The 24,397-nt window shown below is 43.5% G+C and overlaps 1 protein-coding gene across 2 annotated transcripts; it reads left to right on the forward strand.

Moving 5' to 3' along the window:
- The first annotated feature begins 2,868 nt into the window (after positions 1-2,868).
- Positions 2,869-23,922, forward strand: MKRN1 (makorin ring finger protein 1). 2 transcript variants are annotated; one of them, XM_084520665.1, is made up of 8 exons: positions 2,869-3,113; positions 8,278-8,406; positions 12,663-12,904; positions 18,915-19,165; positions 19,651-19,865; positions 20,539-20,649; positions 21,111-21,234; positions 21,706-23,922. In XM_084520665.1, exons 1-8 carry the CDS (start codon positions 2,926-2,928, stop codon positions 21,916-21,918), a joined length of 1,473 nt encoding a protein of 490 aa, XP_084376791.1. In that variant the 5' UTR covers positions 2,869-2,925; the 3' UTR covers positions 21,919-23,922. The 2 variants fall into 2 exon arrangements, with proteins under 2 accessions (XP_084376791.1, XP_084376792.1); XM_084520666.1 differs by having other exon boundaries at positions 2,871-3,113; positions 21,111-21,225.
- Positions 23,923-24,397: the final 475 nt, after the last annotated feature.

Genomic DNA, 24,397 nt, shown 5'->3' on the forward strand with positions numbered 1-24,397 from the left:
TTCTGAAATGGGTTACATGGCTGATGGTGGTTTAGGGAACAGGGCAGCAGTGAGGACCATAGTGTGCATTTGGTTGGGAGAAGGGAAGAAAGCCCCAGAGAACTGCTGGAGAGAGCTTTTGCAAGAAACTGTGGGGAAAACTTGCCCCTCTGCTTGCTACGTTTGGTGACATTTAGTACTGCCCGCCTGCAGCAACCCGGAGAGTTTCCTGTTAGTACTTCCCCCTCAGAGCCTTGGAAGCAGAAGTTAATATTAAACTGGTTGCTGGGTGAACTGGGAGCGGCTGGGAATAAAGAAATCGCCATGACAAATTCTTACAGCCTGCTGGGAACCGGGCCCTCAGGCCACAGCCGCTCCCAGGCCACCCTTGCATTTTCATCTGTGACTGATCTGTACCGAGTTACCAGCTCCTCTGAAACCCTTTTTCTCTCAAGGGTTTCACTGCTGAAGAAATTAGGGAAATAACAAGCTTTGCTTTAGTTTTGTCACACTGGCATGTCCGCCTTGGGACACTTCCTTTACCTTGTACCTGATTTATAATAGTCTATTAACCTGCAGTGGTTCTGCAAGCTGGTATTTACATCCTGGTATGTCACCGTACATTCTTAAGCTTTCTTCTAAATATTAAGTATACAAAAGATGCCCTAGGAACATGCAGAATCATATGGAACATTTTTTAACTGTTTATTTTATCTTTGTGTAAATAATAGTGTCTGGAACTGGACATCATGCCAGGACTGCTCTGTAAGAAACCAATCTAACCAACATGAAGGCCCAAAGAAGTTGCTCGTTTGTGATTTAATTTGTCTTTGAAGGCTTACATTCTTGCACTTTTATCAGCAGCTTTTCATGATCATTCTAACGGTTCTGAAATTACTTTCCAGATTATCTTAATGGCTTAGGTGAGAGAGTATTTGATTAATTTCTAATAGGAAGTTTTTTTTTTGTTGTTTTTTTGTTTTCCTCCAGATCCTTCTAACATAAGATTGAACATATACAAATACTGTGTGGTTTTTGGCGTTGCGTTGCAGTGTAGCATTGTATGAAAGCTGTACTGTGATGGAATCATGTGCAGAAGATCAGTTTCTTGGTATTAAACAGACTCCTTCAAAAGGTCTTCCTGGCTCTCGCATGGCTCAGTGTTGCACTGAACCTCCTGGCTTTCTTATAACGGGGCTTTGTGGAACAGAGCTCACTGTCTGGCATCGATCACTGTGCCGCTCATCTCAGGAGAGTCAGCTGCTGGTCCCAGCTGTAAATGCGACATGGACAACCTGGATCAAGGTCTTAATCTGATGTCAGCTGACATCTCTGTTATAACCGGTGAAGTTCTGATTAGCCTCGAGGCAGAGCTTGATAAACACGTAGACAGTGAATGACTACAGACAAGACAGAGAAAGAACATTGCAACTCACAGAAGGAGAACTTAGACTATTATTTAATGCAAAGTAATACTTTTTTTTTTCTTTTTTCCCCCACAACTCAACTATTTCCTTCATGTCTGTTCTACTAGTGACATGGATTTCTTACTCTCGGAGGTTTTTTTTTCAACTTTGTCTTGGATAAAAAGGGACAATATCCAGGGAGTAATGGAGGATGAGAAAGTTGGAAGGCACGCCACAACGTTCACCATAATAACAATAATTATAAAAAACAGAATGTGAAGTTTGGCCCACATTATAATTTATAAAATGATTGCATATAAAGATGTGAATTGTATATATGAGTCTGGGGCAGGAAATTTGAGTTTACTTGAATACATTGCCGAAATATATTACTCGGGGGCAACACTGGAAAGTAGAAGGTCTTTTGAGTTGATAACTTGTGTGAGTTGTAAAAGATATCGGTCAGTTTTTGCCAGCAGGAATGACAATGCAGGAGAAAATACATCAGAGAAAGAAAAAAAAAAAAAAAAAAAAAAAAGGAAAAATAAAAGGAATCTTCTAGGGATATGGGAAAGGGCTATAGAACTGGCACGGTTCCTGCCGCCTGCAGCAGGTCACCGACACCCTACCACACATGTACCCGCGATTTCCCAACACCCGGATCTGAAACAGGCAATGACTAAATCTGGATGACTCAGGGGCTGGACAGGATGAAGATTATTCACTGCCAGCCCCTGAAGGATACAATGAGATGCATCCCCAGTGTGCTGATGGGGTTCTCATCCCTCAAACCCCTGTGAGTGCGGGGAAAAGCACTCACACCCTGGTGCCCGTGGGCCTCCAGGTCCCTGTGGGTGCCTATGGGCTCATCGGGCTGAGCTGGGGGAAGGAAAGCAGGGCTGTGAGGGGCTGGAATGGGTGCTGTGTGAGGGAAAAAACACATTTTTTTCCTCTCTGTGAGGGCTTGCTGCAGTGCCGCAGTACAGCGTACTGCAGGGCTGCTCTCAGCCCAGACCGCTGCCCGCGGAGCCCAATCATTTTATTTTTTTCGGTCATTTTTTTTTTTACTCGCGGTGTGTACCACCAGGTTGATCACACCGCTGTGTGTGTGTGTGTGTGTGCTTGGCTTATTTCAGCCACAACTCCCGAGCTCCGTTCTCCCAGGCGGGGCCACGCGAGGGCACGGCTCCCCCCTCCCCCCTCCCCCCCCGCCTGAGGCCGGCCATCTTGTGCCGCCGCCCTCCCAACAAAGGCCGCGGGGCCGCGCGCGCGCCCGCCCGCTTCCCGCCGCGGGGCCGCGCTTAACGGCCCTGCGCGGCCGTTGCTAACGTCCGCGCTGCGCAGCGGGAAGGCGGGCGAGGGAGAGGGGGGGGTGGAGGCGTTCCCGCCCAAACCCAACCAATCAGCGGGCCGGAGGGAGGGCGGAGTGGGCGTGCCCTCCGTTCGCCCCGCCCCTCCCGCCCCGCCGCCGCCGCCGCCGCCGCCCGTCAGGCCGCGCTGCCGGAAGTTCCGGGCTGCGGCCGTGAGGGGATAAACAGTAATGGCCGAGGCGGTGGCGCTGGGCACGGCGGCGGGCGCCGCGGCGGCGGCAGCGGCAGCGTTGGGGCCGAGCGCCGCCGCCGCTGCGGCAGCCGCGGAGGAGGCGGGCACGCTGTTCGGGCCTGCCGCCGTGCCGCCGCCGCTCGCCCTGGGGCCGGGAGGCGGCTGGACCAAGCAGGTCACCTGCAGGTAGGCGCCGCGCGGCCGCCATTACCCCTCCCCTCCCGTCACCGCTCCCCTCACCGCTCCCTCCCCCGCCGCGCCGCCGCAGCGCCCCCCCCCCCCCTCCCCTCCCTTCCTTCCCCCGCCGGTTACCGGTGACCCCGCGGTGTTGGGGGAGGGGGGGGGAGGAGGCGGCCGCCCGCAGTGCGGGGGCACCGGGCCCGCCCCGGCATGGCGCCGCTGCGGCACTGCGGAGAGGGCCGCGAGGGCGCCTTGTGTGCATCCCCGCCGCTTATCCCGACATAAAACCCCTCCACGTCGAGTTTAACGGGTGAATGTGATCCGAGCTGCTTCCGAAAAAATATATAAAACAATAAAAATCCGCATCCCGTCCGCGCTCCTCGCCCTGCACGCCGCCGGGCCCCGGCTGCTCCCCCAGCCCTTTGTGCCGCAGCCCTTCGGCAGGCCGAGAGGCTCCGCGAGGCCGGGCTGCGCTGTGTGCACGTGTGTTTGCTCGGCTAACAATGAATCAGCTAGAAGGCGGCGACTGCCGTGCTGCAGGAGCAAAGGGGTTGATTTGGGGCCGCCGCGGTGGCCTAATGAATGCGTTTCTTTCGCCCAGGCCTAGTGGGAAGTTAAAGCTGGGCCTTTGTAATGGTTTACCTGCTTTAACGCGAGCTTAAACAAGAGTGAGATCTCAGCTTTCGGGCCTAATGAGCCCCTGCATTCTTCCTGGCTAATCCTCTTAGCCCTGCCGTTGCTTGCTTGTTCATTTCTTTGTTTGTTTGTTTTTAGTGGGCCCTTCGAATTGTAGGCCAGAGAGCTTTCCTCGGGCTTTAAAATGAAATTAACAATTCAACTCCATCTTCTGGGGCTGTGTGATAAGCCAACAAGGACTACACCCTATTGAAACCTAACTCAGGGAAATCAAATTCTTACCAAAATAACGTACTTCTCATTATTAAACCTTGTTCTACCTTTATGAATGACCCAGAGGTTTTAACTGCAGGATGAAGGGATTCAAAAGCATTTCAAAATAGTTTTTTTCAGTATAGCATCTAGAGCAGTTTCTGGTTTGAGTAACACTGCAGAGTTCCATGTGTTTGCAGGCATTATTTATCTGAATTGCCATAGGAGTGGCAGCAGATACTGCCTAAAAAAACTTCTGAGAAATGGGGCTCTCTTCAGCACAAATACTCTGCATTTTGTGGCTGATGGAGGAATACTGTTTTCTCAGAAGTGAGAGTTTCAGAATTGCCAGGGGAAGCTTTTGCTGCTGCTTTGGAGACTTGATGTGTTAAATTAGTTGCTTAATTGCTCTTGTTACGTCAGGGTGGTGTCCTTGGGATGGACGACTGCCATCTTGGAGCGGGAGACACGATGACTAAGAGGAAGGACTTTGATGTCCCCGAGACTTGTAGTTCTGTGGATAGTGCCCTTCTGCAGCTGAGGTTTAGACCTCTGGATGAAAAACGATGGATTCATCCTGTTTCTTAATAGGTCATGAGAAATAATTTTGTTACATCGCTATGGCTCAGCGGTTTTCAAGGCTTTTGTGCTGCGGGGAAAAAATCCTTTAATTTGGACTAAGATGTAGGGGAACGAGTAGTTATGAAATATAACTCAATTCATATTTGATCCTTTTGTTACTGGTATGTTTGAAATAAGAAAAGGAATGGTAGTCCTTACCAAGTGTCTCTGCCCCTCCAGTTTTAGGTGGATGTGTAACTTTACTGAGCAGGGGTATAGCCAACGTTTAAACCCAGGACTTGATGCTGATAGTTTCAGATATCTGGGTTTTCCAGATTTTGTGCAGCAATACTTAAGAAATAATCAGCTCATGGAGTTGATGTAAATTGATTGTATTTACTTGTGTGTTCAGTAGCTGACCATAAATAAACCCCCCTAGCAGCCAAATCGCTGTGTTTTGGGAGCTGCCTGCCTGTGTGTAGCTTTGTTGCTCTTCCTTAGAGCCTGGACCAGGTATTTACTTGCCTCTCAGCACGAAGAACCTGACTCACTGACATGTGCCTCCTTAACGTGGTGCAACACGAGCGATAAGGTGTGGCGCACAGGCCTTTGAAATGCTTGCTCCATCGCCCCTTCTTAGCCGCTCTCTTCCGGACACCCCGCTAGCTGCTTGCTGAAGGTTACAGCGAGGAAGGGACGAGCAGATCAATACCGCCGAGGCCTGCTTTTCCCCTGTTTCGTAAGGCTGCTAGCTCCTGCTGAATTTCATCAGGCACTGGTGGCTGGGTGCCCGCGTGCCACGCTGGAGCCGCGTGCCTGGCCTCTCCCCCAGCACCTCGTTCCCCAGGGGCTCACAACCCGCCCAGGCCTCCCGAGGAAGCCGGAGCAGCCGTGCCCGTGTCCCTCCAAGGCTCCCATCTGCCAGCAAGGGTGGTATCTCTGTGGGGGAGGCTCAGCATGCTGCCAGGTGTGGCCTTCCCGTTCGGCAAACCCCGTAGCTTAGGAACAAAACGGGGTTACCTGGGAGCAGAACGAGGTGGACCTGAGGCAAAGGACAAGCCACGCCTTGAACAAGCAAAGCCATTGCAAGCCTCAAGCTGTGGAGAGAAAATGTTGCAGAGTGGCTTCGCTAAGAGGATTACACGTGTGAAAACGCCTAATGTATATTAAGCAAGCTGTCGGAAAGAAGCTGGTAGCTCTTAGGATTTTAGGCTGCAGTTACCCGTGTTACAAATAGCGGTGTCTTTTTAATAAAAGCCATTAAGCATGTTTTTGCTCCAGCAAATGGCAAGTGATCGAAGCAATCACATCCTAACAGCAGGGGAAAGAATCTGTAGTGGATTATTATATTTTTAGGCATCGCTGAAATCCAGGTCATTAAAATGTGGGTATTCCGAACTTCCCAACACCAGCTGGGAAGGGAGGCAGGGCACTGGGCCTGTGTCTGCTCTGTGACAGTGGGAGAGCCTGGCTCAGCGCCTGTAGGGCAGTGCTCTGATCAAGTGCTCCTGGGGAGTTCTCCCTTCAGCCGTGGCCTTTCTCCTAGTTGCCTCTCTCAGCCCTAGCAGTTGGCTGCGGTGGGTCTGAGCGGCGACCTGATCCGGGCTAAGAATAACCGCGGGAGCTGCCGAGGGATGTCGGGTGAGAGCTGAGGCAGCTCCGTGCTGAGTCAGCAGGCGGCCGGGGAGCTGCCTGCCCCGGCACACGGGGGAAGCAGCGCTGTGTTGAAATGAGCCGCGGGTGGAGACAGCACCCTTAAAGAGCTAGTGACTGACATCTGGCAACCCCCCGAATTGCTCCTGCCCCTGCTGGTGTGGGTCCCGCTCCTTAAAGCAGCCGTGGGTTCCGGTTGTGCTCTGGTTCCATGAGCTTGGCGTGCTGGGTTCTTGGCCCTGAGGTGGGTTTGTCTGCAGGCAGGTGAGCGGGTTGTGTCGGCGTGTTTGTGTGTGTTTTTTGGGTGGAGGGTTCTTACTTGTCTTTGTGGGGCGTGTGGTTTGTGCTGTTTCAGTGCCCTGTTCCTGGTGTGTGCTGGCAGAGCTGTTGGTGCAGCCACCTGGCAAACCTGACGAACCTACTCCCTGCTCTGGGGAGAATATCCTGCAGTGTCATCTGGCCTTTTTATTATTTATTTCTCCCTAGGATTGTGTTTCTTCTCTGGTTGGCTGTGTAGCTGCAGCACACAGCCAGGTGGCATTTCTGAGGTGTGAATTTCAGCCTGATGGCTAGCGTCAGCTGGTGGCTTATAAAACCACATTAGCTTTTCTCTTCTGAGTACCTTGAGTAAACCACTGGTTTTGCATACCCTCTGTCAGCCCTCGTAAGACTTGCTTCAAGTTCAAATATTTCCCTGGTATTGGGCTACAGATAGAGCTTGGCTTGTGTCGTTTGGCCAAGTATTGCCTTTGATTTATCTGGCATCCTAACAACGCAGCAGTCTGAGTACCCATGCAGAAGCTCATGCGGTTCAATAACCCTGTATGTGTACAGGTATCGACTTGAACGTGCTTTTTTTTTTTTTTTTTTTTTTTTTGTGAAGAGCCCTCCTGGTCTTAGCATGTGCTGTGAAAGGTGATCCTGTCATCTCCTCCCCTGCCTCACAGGACCTGGTGCTGCTGCTGAGCAGGGGTAGTGCCAATGCAGAGAGGTGCCAGTGTGTAGCAGGAGGGCAGGCCTGCAGCATTCAGCAGCAAGATGGAAGCAGATTGTACCCTTCCAAGTCTGAATTCTCACTCGAGCGGTCTGTAGACAAGCTAAGGATTTGTATGAGACCAAAACCTGAACAATTTTCCATGTTTACTAAATCTGTTTGCGACAAGTTTGCAGCTTGCTTCATATCTGAGGGCCAGTGCCTTTTGTAAGCTGAACTATTAGTAAGCAGTTCTTACGTAGGTTTTTTGGGGGTGGTGGTGGTGATTAATACTTCTGTGTTGATTGGGTAAGATGTACTTTAAGTTGCATTTTTGTTTGTGGCTCTCTTGAGCGTACATAGCTTCAGTAGTTACAAGGCCTTAAATGTAAAGAAGCTTGTGTCTTCTGGGTTAAAACTTAAACCAAATGGAAAAACACTGTTCAGTTTGCTTGAGCAGCTGAATTTGAGGGTATTTGACTGAACTTGCCTTATTTGAAATGCTAAAATCGAATGAAGTGTCCAGTTTGGGACAGGCAGCACAGTATTGAAGCAGGGTGCTCCTACTGATTATCTGGCTCCTATGGCAAAAACTAATGTGCATGTTTAGTCAAATATAACTATCCATTAACAACATGTATTGCATTCTTGGGAAATTACTCCTGGCTCCAATATTTACAAATTAACAATAGACTTTCCTTTTAAAGGAAACTTTTAGGATATGGCTGGTTTTGATGTCGGATTCAGTGGTAGGCTTGTCTAAGGTTTTTGCTTGTGTCAAAACACAGGAGCTACTGCTAAAACTTTGTCCCCAGCCCAGGATAAGGTTTACTTTACCTTTTTTTTTTTTTTTTTTTTTTTAGGCTTCTTTAAGCATAAGCCCCTATAAATGCAGTGCAGTTCATTGGAATTGCTAAGGCTTCATCTTTTTTCAGACTTTCTTATTTGTGTGTTTATACTGGGGCATAGTCCCATGAGTCATTAGTGATGTTCTTAATTCAGCACACCTTGATTTATAAAATAACTCATCATCCTAGTGCTGTGTTTAGAGATTCAATGTTTGTTCTTAATTCACAGTAATCTTCTGTCTTACAGGTATTTCATGCATGGAGTTTGCAAGGAAGGAGACAACTGTCGCTACTCCCATGACCTGTCCACTAGTCAGTCTGCCATGGTGTGCAGGTATTATCAGCGAGGATGCTGTGCTTACGGAGATCATTGCAGGTAAAGAAATGCCACAGACCATGCTGTAGGGGAATAATTTCATTCCAAGTCCCTGAGTAGAGAGCTCATGGGAAGAAAAAAACATATATTTTAAAGTATTTTAAATACTATAGTGTTTGCTTTGGTTTTGAAAATAAGTAAAAGTGAGACAAGGAGAGAAGAGAACTGGTTTCAATAAAAGCAGCAGTTGTCAGGATGTGATTTTGTTTCGTAATGATCTGAGGGGATGAGTTGAAATCTGAGACTACATTCAAACTGGCTGAACTGATGAATGAGTAACATTTGGTAGATGATGAAGCCTGAACAGGTATGAATGTGTTTTTTCTTATTCTTTCTTCAGGAATTGCTGTTCAGACAAACTGTCACATCTGAAAAAGTAACTGGAGTATAGTTGTCTAGGTTTTTAAACTGCTACCTGTGCAAATTGACCCTGTGGTATGAAAACATATAACTTAGTCTATGCTCTTGAAAAAGAGAAACAAAAATGTGTGAACAAAGGAAACTAATGCTTTCCTAGTGTAGCAAAGCTTCATAAAGGCTTGGGGATTTTTTTTTTTTTTTTTTTACATCATCTTAAATTCACTTTGTTACAACTCCTGGTAAGTTTTAATATTATCTTGTTGCAGCTCTTACACATGATTAAATTCGTATCATGACCTGGTAGCTCACAGTTAGTAGCAGTGTGTTAAGCATGAAAGTAAAACTATATATAAGGAAGATAAACTTCTAGCCTTCTGTGTATCTGCCAATGCTGCTTTCATAGTCATGTAGATTGGTGGTCTCAACTTCTTTGATCATGTATGCCACCAGTGAAAGACTCTGGAGCACATAACTCTAATGAATGTAGATTATGTACACTATGTACATAATTATGTGCACTATTATGTACACATAATAGATTATGTACACTAAAAATTGCACAGATTTTCAATTATTATATGCAAAACCTTGCTTTCACTAAGAATATTGTATTTTTTTTACTGAGAGCAGTGTGGTTCAATATGCTTCATTATTTTTTAAAATCAGTTTAACATTTTTATGCAGTGTTTTGAAGGTCTGGTTGTAAGCTCAGTTTATGTCAGTATTTGGCCTTAATGGCTGTTAAAACTGAAAAAAGATCGCTCGCAAAGATATGCAGATCCAAAAAGAATTTAGTTGTTGGCTGTATTTACTAAATCGTGATGCTCATTTTTCATTCCTGTCCACCAAGTATGTAAAGGTTTTGTTGAAATTTGGCTAGTAAATTTCTAACTTCTGATATCAATTTCTCTTGCAAACTAATCAAATGAGTGTAAGGCACACTGAAACTATTTAGAAGATTTATAAACAATCTTCTAACATGCTTAGAAGTTTTTAAAATGTACAAATATGAGTGTTTCCATGGGTAACATGCTTTCATTGTTTTTGGCAACAAAATCATACAATAATGGAAGTGTTTCCAAACAGCCGTTTTCAATATGTCATCTCCATAGCACTAGCTTCTTTCAAAAAGCAGTTAATTTCTCATTCTGAAAATGTCACTCCTACCTTGAAGGAGCAGATTAAGTATTTGTGTTTGTGTTTTGAAAATATCTGTTAGGTAGCATACTAGTCACAGCCACTTCTCATCACCGAAGAGTTCAGTAGATCTGCAGCATTTCTGGTCTTATGAAAGAAAAATGTGTGACTCATATGTGACAGCTCCTTTAAGCACTTTGTTGTGAGATAACCAATAAACCTCAGTGTGGTACAAAAGGTTTTCATTGTAACTTTCCTTTTCATTACAAAATATTGGAAAGATTTGGCTGTTTTCAAGGCTTCATTTTTGTAAAGTTAACCGTATCGACAACATCCTGTAGCATTTTGTGTGCTTCTGGCTCCAACTCTTTTGCTACAATATCTTGCCTGGGAGGGATGCAATGAATGAATTTTGCGTGTGGAGCTTTTTGTAATCTTACCCTGGAACGCTTTATTTATTCTAGTCAATTCAGCTGTTCCTTCAATGGTTACACTTGTGCAGTTTTTCCCCATAAAACATAGTTTTTATTAAAGAAGTCATTTACTGTTGAGAATACATCTTCTCCAGTACATCTCTCCTTTAGTGGCTCACAAAAAAGCAGTTCACGTATTTCCTTGTTGAAACAGAAACTGTTGAATACCATAAGCTGAGATGTGTTACTAACAAGTACTTTCATCTGCCTCTATTGTAAACCTCCCACACTGCATAATTTGTTCTAGGACTTGTTTCTTTGAATCTTCAGCAGTGTTCTGTGTCTCCCAACAGTATTTACTGACAGGAAGGCTTTCATTTGTTGCTGTTTTGTTTTCCATGCATTATTTCAGCTGTTTTTACCATATCAGGAAGAACAAGTGTTCTGATCTGTATGTGGCTTTTTGTCTTTCTGTTACTATTTAAGAAACCTCAAAGACACTTCTCGACATTTGTCGCTTTTTTTGTAAAACATTTGATTATCACATGATTTGAAACATCTCTGGAAAAAGTTATAAAAGTTGGTCTTAATGTTCAGAATGCTTTGCTCTTAAATGTCTTGTTAACAGTGATGGCTTCATACTATTGTTAGCTAGTACCTGAAGGCCTAATGTGCAGTTGGTGCAAGGCTTGTTATGAACAATAGTGGATCTGTATTACAAATGTGTATTTCAAACAGTCCTCTTGGTAATTTTTGATTTTTTTTTCCCAAGTCTTTGTCAGATCTGATTAGGTCATCACTGTTTTTAATCTTGTACCGTGGTTGAGGAAGAGCTCGTAGTAAGTGGAAGTGTCAGCTCTGACATCTTGTTTTGTGCTCACATTCTGTGTTATCTTCAATCCACAGTTACTTCGCAGGAATCTTTTTAAACTTCTTGTTTGTTTTGTGAGGGTGAGTTAAAAGTTGATAATATAATCTGTGATACTATTTAATGGGGCAGGTATAAACTGCAGTGTTACAATACATTAAATGTAACCAAGCGAGGGTGCTGCTGTCAGTCCCTCTGCATTATGGATCACCTGCCCTTCCTTAAGTACACCTTGCATACCATGTGTGACGGGACCCTTTGACATATGGACTGAGTAAGGATGCTGGCCTCAATCCATATATTAAATATTGCTAAAGCTTAATTCCCTTGTTTTTTTTTTTCAATAGAGAAATTCTGATACTTTATTCTTGAATTCCAGTGGATTGTTTTTGCATAACACCTGGAGTGCATGTACCCTGCTTTGGAAACCACTGACACAGAGGTCTGGAGGCTTGTGTTTTAAACTCATTTCATAGCTTCCTTGAGATTTCAGAGCTGACATTCAGCTGGGAGCACTTCTTTAATATGCAAGAACTGTGATGCGTTGTTGTTTTCAATCTGACACAAGGGAAATGAATCACAGTTGCTTAAAGGTTTTGTGTGATCTCCAAGAATTCTCTACCTTCATCCTTGAAATTAGTCAGCAGATATCTAAGACTTCATGGGAGAATTAATTATTATCTTTGTAGTCTACTAGCTGCTGGAAGATACTTTTGAGGGAAATAATGCTTCCCTGTTGTTCAGGGGTGGTAAGAATCAAAGTGTTCTTAGCATTGTTTTCCACATTAAGATGGAGATGTTTCAAGGGATTACTGAAATTCAATGTAAAATCTGAATGAGGCAAGATGCCAAGGTAAGTCAGTGCAGGTCATGTAGCCCATGGCGTTGTCCAGTCAAGTTTTTGATTATCTTCAAGGACAAAGATTGTGTAGCCTCTCTAGGCACCTGTTTCAGTGTTTGACTACTCTCATGGTAATTTTTTTCTTTTTCTTCTAATAACTTATTGTCATTTCCCACTTTGAACTTGTCTGCTGGCTCTCATTTTGTCACTGCGCCTCTAAGAAGATTTTTCTGTTCCGTCCCACCGAGTAGATGAAGACAGCAGTATCTGCTGTTAGTGAGTTCATTCAGCTTTGAAAAGACTAAATTTGATAATACTGCATGTGTATGACAGGTACATCACCAATTTTGGAAATAATTGAAGTTCATTCTATGTAAGTTAAGTAAAACTTGTGTGTGCTACTCTGTTTCTTACAAAATGCCAGAGTACCTTTGATTTCTGTAGGCAGTGCTGACACATTACAGAAATTCATCCACTTGTGTAAAGGGTCATCGGTGGCATTCTCTTCCAAGCCACTTCTAGATCTTTCTTCATTATAGGGTGTTTACATCGCAATCGGTTGACGTCCATAAAGCAACCAGAGGGATTGGAAGTACTTTTTTGTGATGAGTTGACATGATGTGTTTTAACTTTTTAGATATGAACACACCAAGCCACTGATACAGGAAGAAGAAGAAGAAGATGTGACTACTGTGAATCCAGATGAAAAAATTTATCCCTCAGTCTCTTCAGACCTTGCATCATTCCCTGATGAAACCATTGAAGAAGAACTTGTTGAGTTAGAAGCTGAAGATTTAGATATGGCAGCTGCAGGAGTAGGTGTTGAAGACTGGGTGAATGCTGTAGAATTTGTCCCTGGGCAGCCATACTGTGGACGTGGTAAGCTGATCATGGGATAACAGTAAATTTCTGCCAAGGGTCAACAGTTTCTACATAGTGCATTTATTTTAATGCTTCTGGTTTTGTTGAGTGTAGCTATTCAGCTTTATGAATCACTTCAACTGTTCTGTCATGAAGTTCTACCTGAGTTTTCTGGCATGAATAATAGGATCATTCCACATCAGTTACTACTGCTGTCATGATGTTCTAAAACCAGGTATGCTTAAAGACAGTCTCTGCATACTCGTAAAGGTTTTTCCAGTGGAGGTGCAGATTCCCGCAGAATGATCTGAAACCATATGCTTGCTTTCATGAACCCCATGGCAGTTCAGACCAGAGGCTGAAAATTGTGTATTCTAGTTACCTGAGACTTAACTTTATGAGACTAAGATGGATCATCTAGAGAGTGAGATTGGGACTCGCTCTCAGTGAGTCCCAGTATGGCCCATCATATGGGACTGGACTGTTTGTAGTGTACCTGTCATCTGCTTTCCTTGCAAACAGGTAGCACAAAGACTTTAAATTTAGAGGGGACGTAGGTTGCTTGTGTTTAGCATAATCTCTAATACCTGGCTGTCTAAACTAAAGACTTTTGGCCTTGAATAATCAAATTAGGATTGAATCCTAAACATATCCTTTATGACATAACTTCAAATTATTCTGGGCATAAAGTGCTCAGATAATGCTTCTTAGCAGTGGCTCATCTTTTACCATTAAGACAAGGCATTCTGCTAATGCAGATGAATCTCTGATTTGTGACTAAATGCACTATCTTGAAGATGACCTCATGGCCTAGCAAAGAAAATAGTGACAATTCTTTGGATACTCAGTTTTTGAGGTACAGGTGCACCACGCTTCCATATTTGTTCTGCTGCTGTAACGTCTGCTAGATGTTCTGGAATAACTGAGGGAGAGCAGAAAGGTGGCAATATAAGAAACGCTGAATTGGGTTGCATCAAGTCCAACTGCCTGACCACTTCAGGGCTAACCATAGGTTAAAGTATTTCTTTTAAAGGCATTTTCCAAATGCCTCTTGACTGCTGACAGGCATGGGAACATGAACCACCTGTCTAGGAAGCCTGTTCTGGTGTTCAACCACCCTCACAGTACAGAGCTGTTTTCTAGCATCCAGTCTGAGTCTCCCCAGCACAGCTTTGCACCAGTGCCGTGTGTTTCTCATCAGTTACCAGCACGAAGAGTCCGGCACCTCCCTCTCCACTTCCCCTCGTCAGGGAGTTGCAGAGAGCAATGAGGGTGCCTCTGAGTCACTTTCTCCAGACTGGACAACCCACGTGTACTCAGCTTCTCCTCACAGGACATGCCTTTCAGCCCTTTTACCAGCATTGTCGCACTCCTCTGGATGCATTCAAGTATCTTAACATCCTGTTTATATTTTGAAGCCCAGAACTGTACACAATATTCGAGGTGAGGCCACACCAATGCTAAAGACAGTGGAAGAATCCCTTCTTTTGACCAGCTGACTGTGCTGTGTTTAATGCACCCCATAATGTGGTTTGCCCTCTTGGCTGCCAGATGTATATGTACTGGATGGCAATAATTGTCCCAGTGTGAAAGCAGGTGTGTGAATTGATGGCAATAAGCTAGTTTATATAGGATGACTTTCTTTCAGTATTTCTAGAAGTTGAGGCATCTATCTTAACATGTCTTATACTGTCTTGTTTCCTAACTGAAGATTTATTAAAGCACAGGCCTCTTCCCTGGGCTTCTAGGGATCTTACGTGTGTTGCATCAAGCTGAATTGAAGAATATCCTTTATGTGAAAAGATTTTCAGGAAAGTGGTCCTGGAGTCAAGAGAGAAGTTGAGGTCAAGATCATTCAGGAATGTTCATTAGGTATCTTTCATGAAGATTTCAGTCAGAAAGCGTCAAAAAAGGTTGAAGACACCTTTGTTCAGTTTCACATTGGTTTGCTAAAATATGCTTGTGCCTTGAGAGGTACATGCTTATGATTCCCACAGAGAGGGGTGATTAGGAGATGAGCTCATCCTGCAATACCACAGTTTAGTGGTTTTGGGTGGTCTCACTAGAAGAATGGAAGTTTCTGTTCCATAGATGGCCTGAGGTTTAATACACTTTTTAAAAAAATCAACATAGTAGAGTTTCAGGAGTTGTCTAGAAGTACTTATATGCAGAAGACTTAGTGTTTGAAGCTTAATACTCCTGATTGTCTAATACTATTTTCCTTTATTTTCTGAGGCAAGCAATATGCACTTAGCCCAACTCTTCCCATTCAGATTCTATGTATAGAATTCCTGCAGCATGGAGAGAGACTTGCTGTCTTCCATTGTAGAGGACTATATATTTTTTTTCCCTTTTAAATGGTGGACGTGAGGAGAAGATTAACTTCACTGAAAAGATCTACTAACAGAATATGCTAACCAAGTATATGTCTTACTTCATAAATGGAAGACTGGAAGATTTTCATGGAAGGAACTGTTAAACTTCTTGGAGTGGGTTTAAGTGGACTGGAATGCTCTTGTTCTGTGTACCCTATTAAGGGAAACAAGTAATCTGAATAATCCTTTTAAGAGATCAACATTTGAATATAGCGTGGGCTGAAGCTGGAGAAAGAAAGGTCTTGAAAGCAAATACTTATTTTATAGGCACAGCTTCACACTGACAGATGAGATAATATCTAATGCCTTCAGAGTTCTCCTAATGAGTTCGTCAGAATGGGAGAGATTTTTTTTCCTCTTTGCCTAGATGTGTTGTCATCCATTATAATAGGAGCTAGTAACCATATTCTCTTCATGTTCAGGCTCTAACAACATGGAGCAAAACTGTAGCAGATACAAGAGATGTTCATGCAGGGCTTCAAATTATGGAAGGTATTAGGTATTACTAAGTAATTATTACTAAGTAAATTAGTATTGTTACTAAGTATGCCTCTTATTACTAAGTAAAAAGAGTAATTTCATTTTTATGTCATTGAAATAGAGCTGTAGCTGAGGGGAAGTGCTGGGACTGCACAGAAGACTGAGACTGGAAACAAATGTCACTTTCAGCATGTTCTCCTACCTCCTACCCTGTCATATCCCATAGGGGTACCTAAAGCCATTATTGAAGATTGACGTTCACAGAGCTGTGTCTTAGTGGCTAGACATCTAGACAACAAGAACTGGTTGTATTTTTTTGTACAAGGGTGGTATTGTGGACTTGGCTGGAGATTACTAGCTATACTGTATATTTTGCTTGATGATTTCAGTCTTCAGTATTGTAGTTTTTTGTTGCTTAAGCAAAAGTTTTGTATACTTTGCCGAAATTTGAAGTTCTGCTCTCTCCTGTTGTGGCCTAGCATAAATAAATAAATAAATGGGTTTGTAAATCAGGCTTTGGGGTAAGACTTCAAAGCTTTTATTTTCAAAGAACTTGAAGTAAGAAGTGTGTTTTCTTTTAAACGAATAAAACCCTTCCTGCATAAAGATTTGGCCAAGGATATTCCTCAGAGGAGTGCGGGTGACTCTGGAAACTTTCTCCATTAAGAAAAATCTCAAATGTGCCTCTGATTTCAAAGTACACATTTCCCAGGGATGTATAACTGCAAAAAATAAAAATCTTGCCAGCCCCATTCAAAGAAATATCCACTAAACTCTCCTTCCTTGCTAGTTTAAAAAAAATAAAATCTGATAGCATTAACTAGAATTCTGAATTAACTAGATTAACTAGAATTCTGAATTAACTAGAAACACTGGCAAAAATGATAGCTGAGGGTATAGAAACTGACTGGTAGTTGAGATTTTTGTTACTACCTTTGGAGAAGGTGATACATCTGAAACACCAGTAGAGGGGAGTGGAATTTCAATTAATGGGTACAAATTTTCATATTGCGTTTAGCTGGGCAGAAGGTTAAAACCCTAGTAAATGGTTACTTGTGAATTAACATCAAGGAAGAGTAACTAGAACTCATAGAGAAGAGGAGGTAATGAAGACTTTCTTTTTTCTGTTTCTGAACATTTTGCTGAAAATGAGCAGGTAAACAGTTGACTTATACTTCTGAAAAGCAGTTGTGACTGTTACTAGCAAACAGATTTGTCTAAGATCAGCATGAATGACGTCGGAAGTCAGAAATGGTTCTACTATGCAAAGTCAGCAGGAAGTGAACTTCAACTTTTTTTGAGAGCTAGTATTTTTCCTGCACTAATCTTTGATATTTGCTTCTCCCCTTAAACTGTGAGCTCTCCAGGACCTGCTTGTTCTTTCCTCTATATCTAAAGGCTACCAAGCTGATAGACGTTTATTAGTTTCAATAAAAGCATTAGAGTGCCAAAAGAAGGCAATGGACATGGTGAAGGGTCCAGAAGGCAAGATGACTGAGGAGCAGCTGAGGCCCCTTGGTTTGCTCAGCCCAGAGCACAGCAGGCTGAGGGGAGGCCTCATGGCGGCCTGCAGCTCCCTCACGAGGGGAGCAGAGGGGCAGGCGCTGAGCTCTGCTCTCTGGGGACAGCGACAGGACCCGAGGGAACGGCATGGAGTTGGGACAGGGGAGGGTCAGGATGGGGGTTAGGGAAAGGGTCTGCACCCAGAGGGTGGCCGGGCACTGGGACAGGCTCCCCAGGGCAGTGGTCACAGCACCCAGCCTGCTGGAGTTCAAGAAGTGTTTGGACAATGCTCTCAGATGTGTGGTCTGATTTTTTTTTTTTGGGTGGTCCTATGTGGAGCCAGGAGTTGAACTCAATGATCCTTGTGGGTCTCTTCCAAGTCAGGGTGTTCTGTAATTTTATTTTGTATCTTTATTTCATGGGGTAAAATCTGTGTGAGCGTGCAGCCTCTGATTCCTTTTGAGAAAGTGTCCTTTACTCTTAGTAATCCAAGTATACCTCTGCTTGTGTGCTTCCGTCTCCAAATCTTGAGCTTTTAAAGCTCCACTTTCAAAAGCACGTAAGACTTTTTCATTCTTATTAATATAACCAGTGATTGTTATAAAATCCAGTTGCTGTTCTTCCTTGTATTTTTGTATTTGTTCTGGATATAATAATTCTGTTATCTTCCTGCATGCTTGAACTGCTTTTGTCTTGTAACTTAGTTTATCATCCTACTTTATCATCATCGCAAAAGGCTATTTGGCTTGTGGTGACACAGAAACGTGTTTTCAAGAGGAACAGGGAGAAGTCTGAAGCAGAACCTATCTAAATAGCAAAGAGAGGCTATACTGATTTCAGTTATGTTTAGAGTAAGGTAGGGAATTTATTTTGTGTTTCAGCTTTTTTTTTCAAAATTGATGGCTAGCTTAGAATGTAATGAGAGTACCTTGAAAATCACTGGGTTTCTTTAAGTTAGGTTTGTATGTCTGGTACTGATGTTTTGATAAATCCAGACTAGATATCTGTCTTGGGTGGTGTCTTTTTGCAAATACCTAAAATTAAGGTTAGAGGGATCTGGACAGGGCTCTTCTGTTCTTCATGCAGGTGTTTGGGAGTCTAGAAATGGAAGTTACTTCATGCTGATCAGCAACATGGCTTATTAACCTGCACATGAGGAACTACTTGTGTGGTGGTTCCATTTTTGGCATTTCTTTTGCTGGATACAACTCTGTTGCTTCAGCTGTGTAATTGTTGGGGAGGAAAAATGATGTTAGCTGATGTGGAACTGATTCTCAAAGCAGTGAGATTTTTCATGTTACTTAATTGCTGCTGACCCGTGGTTTGCATAATGCTCTTGAAAATATCACTAGTTCTCAGTAGCTGTGGTGTAGACCTAGCCTGTAAATGGATTTGAATCTGACCACTGAAACCTTTACGGCTTTAATCTTGTCTGAACTGAAAGAACAAATTGCACCAGAAATTAGTCTTGCTTTCTTGAGTGAAAAAATAACGGTTGGTTCGTACTGAGGGTTTGAAACTAGGACTGAAGTAAGCCTTTCTTTTTTTTTTTTTTGTTAATCCATTTGCATAACTTGAGCAGGGTTGTTTGAAGACTTTTTTGCATTAAAACACACTCCTAATGCTATAAATCTGAACGTGTTGCTTACCATCCTTAATTTTGTTCCCAGCTGCTACTTCCTGCACTGAGTTACCCTTGGATGGAACCTTGGATGGAACCTTGGATGGAATGGTGATTGAGGAAGAATACGAGAAGCAGGAAGAAAACGAGGAGATGAAGAAGCAACTGTGCCCCTACGCCGCAGTAGGAGAATGTCGTTATGGAGAAAACTGCGTATATATCCATGGGGATGTTTGTGATATGTGTGGGCTGCAGGTCTTGCATCCCATTGATGCTGCCCAGAGATCCCAGCACATAAAGGTAAGCAGACAGCTGTCTGGTGTTAAACAGCCTTCAGTTGTTGCTTCCTAGCTCCTTGTAATCACTTGCTACTAATACCCTTTGATTTGAAGGTGCATGCAGGTCAGACAGAGAAAGAAATTCCTGTTGTAAACTGGACTGTTTCCTGTCAGAGCCATATTCAAAAGCATCTGGGTTTCCTTATCTGTGCTGGGAGAGCAGTCTGGGTGAAGATACTAAAGCTTTGTTCTTTGCCTAATAAAACTGGATGGTCTTTCAGATTGCTTTTCTGATGTTTAAAAGCGGTGTCTGAAGAAGTGAATTTGAACTCTAAATTGTTTCCCACTGTCTAAGCAATGTTTATTTTTTTGAGGATAAAGACTTTGCAGCTTAATCATTTTCCATTCTTTATGCAAAGTAAGAGTGAAACTGAGCTTAAAACCTGTTTGAAGTTCACCAGGTGACCAGCTGTCTCTGTAGTTGTTTTCTCTGTCTCTCCTTTTCAGTCTTGCATTGAAGCTCACGAGAAGGACATGGAGCTTTCATTTGCCGTCCAGCGTAGTAAAGACATGGTGTGCGGGATATGCATGGAGGTGGTGTATGAGAAAGCTAATCCTAGTGAGCGCCGCTTTGGGATCCTCTCCAACTGCAACCACACTTACTGTCTGAAGTGCATCCGCAAGTGGAGGAGTGCTAAACAATTTGAGAGCAAGATTATAAAGTGAGGCACTTTCCCATTTCGATTGTGCTATTTGTTGCTATGGAAGAACTTGGTAACTTGTGACAACTTGCACCAGGCCTCCCCCCCTGCACAGAGACTGCATTTAATACATGCTAACTTCAGTTTGGAAGTGAAGTAATTGTTAAGGGGTAACATTTACACTCTGATTTGGTTAATGTGGATTAAGTTTGCAAAAGTCACTTAATGGTAGAAAATGGCTTTCATTTATTTAGTAGCGTGTTGTCCGCTGGTTACTGTTTGTCTTGGACACCCAGCCAGGAATCTGAAAACAGATTAACCAGTTCAGAATGTATGCTGCTTAATTCATTACCGCCCTAGGGCATTAATCAGTTGACAAACAATTTCTCCATTTAAAGGCTGTTCTAAAGAAAAGAATCCAGTAAAATAAATACAGAAATTGAAACAAAATAAATTTATTTAATGCTAAAGAAAAAGGAGTCTGTGTGAAGTGTTTTTTTGAGACCAGCTGCCATTGCTATTGAGTTCTCGAAGAGAGCTTAGGTTATCTTCATGTGCGAGAGAATATGGACCAAAAAGCCCATGTAGTAAGTGCACTTGTACAATAGATTGTAAAGATTGATATATGCTGTGACTTGTGTAGGAGAGCACCCTGTAATGTGGAGTTCTGCAGCACAGTCTGTTCATTCCCCAGGTCCTGCCCAGAATGTCGGATCACATCTAACTTTGTCATTCCAAGTGAGTACTGGGTGGAGGAGAAGGAAGAGAAGCAGAAACTCATTCAGAAATACAAGGAGGCAATGAGGTACGAGCACTGCAGCCTTTTGTCAAGTTCAGACCGCAGAGATAAGGGCCCACATGGAGAAGGATGCTGATCTAAAGCCTTCTCATATCTCCTTTCCACTCCCACTCGTGAAGTCCATCCTTACCTACCCACCTGCAAATGCATGCAACCACACAGTCACTGAGCTGTTCCTAAGTACTTTGACCTCAGTCTTTCCCTTGTACACATAAAGCACCGGTGGTGTAGCCGTAAGGTGGTACAGCTTGTGCTGTGCAAGCCCTCTGTGCCCCTGTGCATGCATTGACCCACACCTGCTGGGTACAAGCATTGTGTAATACACCCTTTTTTTGCGTAGGTGTTGTACTGACAAAGTATCTTCAGCTTCAAATGATACCTGAGATCCCCTTGGACTGTAGGTAAATGCAGTTCTGTAGTCTGGTTGGGTCTGCTGTGAGTAAGGGTTGCGATATTTTCCTTTCCAGCAACAAGCCATGCAGGTATTTTGACGAAGGCCGTGGGAGCTGCCCGTTTGGAGGGAACTGTTTTTACAAACATGCATATCCTGATGGCCGTCAAGAGGAGCCGCAAAGACCCAAAGTAGGAACGGCAAGTAGCTTTTGGGTTAGTGGTGGTGATTTGTGTTCTGTATATATCTGAATATACAGAGACAAATCAAGAGGGGCGTGCGTTAAATCTGTCTTGAAGAGGATAGGAAAACTGTTTTTTCTGACAGACATGTGTAGTGGTGAATTTGAAGGAGGGGGTGGCCTGAAGTTTGGGAGTGATGGAGGCCAAGGTGTAAAAGAGCGAACTTAAAAAAAAAAAATAATAAATAAATAAAATAATAATAATAAAAAAATGTTACTGTTACACCAACATCCTGAGGTAAAATGTTGGGCAGCATTAATAGGGATGTGCAAGGGTAGATTCTACCAGAGGTGAGTATATCTCTGAAGGAGAACCGTGGTTTCCTACATGTCAGAAAGTACACCAGAGGCTGATGGTGTTCAGCCCCTGGGAAGACTCTTGTCTTGTACCACCTGGTCACCTGGGGAAATGCGTGTGTTCCACTTGCAGGCCCAGCGAAGGAATCGGTTCTGGGAGTTCATCGAGGAGCGGGAGAATGGTGATCCATTTGAGACCGATGAAGACGAGGTGGTGACCTTTGAGCTTGGTGAGATGTTGCTCATGCTGTTGGCAGCAGGAGGTGATGATGAGCTAACAGATTCCGAGGACGAGTGGGACTTGTTTCATGATGAGCTGGAAGATTATTATGACTTGGATCTATAGCACCTGTCAGTGGAGTGTGGACTGTTGTCTTGGCTTCAGGCAGTAGCTATTACCTGTGGTGTTGTGGCAGTGCCTGTGTTTCTCCTAGGCAGGCCTATCAATTCCAGGTGCTGTTGTAATAACTTTTACCCAGGGTCTGTCTCTTCCCACCCCCTCCCATCCCAGGAGTGTTGTTTTTCCTCTGTTTAAACAAATAACAAGAAATCTTCAAAATGTTAGTTTTTGTAAAAATGAATTTAACTGTCAAACAGTTAGCTTAGGTTTGTTGCTTCATCTATGTACCCAACAGAGCTCACCCAGTTCCAGGGTTAAAGTGTTTACAGGACTTCCACACTCATTTTGAAGAGCCCAGATACAAAAATGAGCAGTGGCCATGCAGTGGGGATGTAAATTGGCTGATGGCCATTCTTCTGTCCTTATATCAATATTTCTGACTGCAGACCAGATACAAATAAACCTGTTCTGGCATCAGCTCGTTCCAGCCCCCTCATGTACACATCTTCATTTGTGATTTTGGTCTCTTGTTTACTTGCACATTACTATTACTACTGTGTAACCAGAACCAGGTGTGAATGTTCCGGGTTTTTACTGTGTCTAGCATGAAAGGATAATGTCTTAGTGAAAGGAGAACTTCTATGTGTATATACAGATAAATGTAGAGTTGGACCTCAAGGATGGGGAGACTCTGTATAAGTTAAAAAATAATAAGACCACCTTTCATCCCCTCTTGGTGCATGAAGTCTAGCCTCCAATTGGACATGAAACTGATTTAGTGGTCTCAGCTCAGTCTATTGCAATGATCTTAACTATCATGTGTAACTCCTTAATACACCAGCTCTCTTTCATGTGTATTAGTAGGGTTGTCCAGGAGCAGAAATCTGGTTAGCCAAGGTGGGGTCGGAGGAACACCAGAGAGGCCCCTTTAGCTGTATTGCTCTTTAAACTTTAGAACTTGGTGCAACCACGTAAGCCGTGAGCTTTCCTAGGAAATCAGCGTGCCTCTCAGCTGGGCCGAGGTATGCGTGCCCTTCAGCGTCTGAGCTGGGCGGGTTGCCTGGTAAAGCTGCTCGGCTTATGTGAGCTACTGCTTATGAAGTCAGTCATGCAGTTTTGGGCTGTAATTTGCATTGAGAAATTACTCTGCCACCAAAGCTCCAGTACAGGAATTTTAACCTTGCATTACGTTATTGCTGTCTTTTATTGACTCGTGGATGCCCCGTGATCTGTTCTCCTGCTGCTCTTGTCCCCTAGACTGCCTCTCCTTTCACTTTTAATTGGAATGAGAAATTGTTCTGAGGTCTATAATGTAATGTTTTGCAGCTGCCTTTTGTAAGAAGCACTTTTCCCAAATAAAAAAACAAACAAAAAACACACAAAAAAAAGCAAACAACCCCCCCAAAATTAAATGAGGTCTGTCTGTTCTTTTAAGTTCGAAGCTTCTGTATTTTAGCTTGATGATTTGTGGGGAGGGGTGGCGGTGGCATGTGTGTTTGTGTAATACAAAGGCATTTGTCACTTACTCTTAAGTAATGAAGAATCCTGTCACGCTAACATGAAGTTTTAACTTTGTTACAACCTTTCCAAAAAAGAGCCTGTAACGTAAAGAACGTGTTCTGAACGGATAGCTGAGACCATTGAACAGCCGGAGGAACAGATCAGCCCTTAGCGAGAACAGAGGTGGCTACTGTCTGCACTATGGTATAACTCCTATTGTCCTGAGCCAAGTCAGCTGCAGTACATACTCTATTGATAGTTTCCTGTCATAATGCTATTTGTACAGTAAGCCTGAGCACTGCCTGGGAATCCACATGCTTCCTTAAGCCTGTGTGTGTTCAGAAAGAAGTGTTCTGTTGAACTGCATACAGTAGTTACCTACTAGAAATGTACTCAGACGTGTTGAGGAATGTGACTATGAAAAGATGAGCCGAACAGTCTACACCCATTGTCAGCTTTTCTTTTAAAGGAAACATAGTATATATTGAATAAATACCTAAGATACAGAAACTGAAGAGGCCTATGAAATTATTTATAGCAGTGTTAAGATGAAAAAGGTATAAAGACTCCATGAATTTTCGCCAAAAAATCCTGACTTCAAAACAACAAAACAAAACAAAAAAATGCATGCTGTCATTTGAAGTGCCTTGGCTTCACTCCCTGTGCAAGAATACATCCTTCTGGTTTGACTTGAAATTGTTTACCTCATAGTGGGTGTACTGAGGGTGCTGCAGGTAAGCAAAATGAGCCAGATGGGGCAGTGATAACTGTAATAGGCCAAGCCGTTTATACGCACAGCTGTAGCAAGGAAACAGGAGAAGAGTTGTAAATATGTGAAGTTTCTGCCCCTACTTGTTGCTGTTATCTAGGAGTATGCAATTCATAGGGGTATCCAGTTTATCACTGGTGGTCAAGTCAGTGTCCGTAGCTGCTTGGCAGCAGCTTGATGTGATTGCACTGACACTGCTTGTGCAGGCAGTTGACT

Source organism: Aythya ferina (assembly GCF_964211825.1).
Source record: "Aythya ferina genome assembly, chromosome: 1".
In the NCBI taxonomy this organism is placed as follows: Eukaryota; Metazoa; Chordata; class Aves; order Anseriformes; family Anatidae; genus Aythya; species Aythya ferina.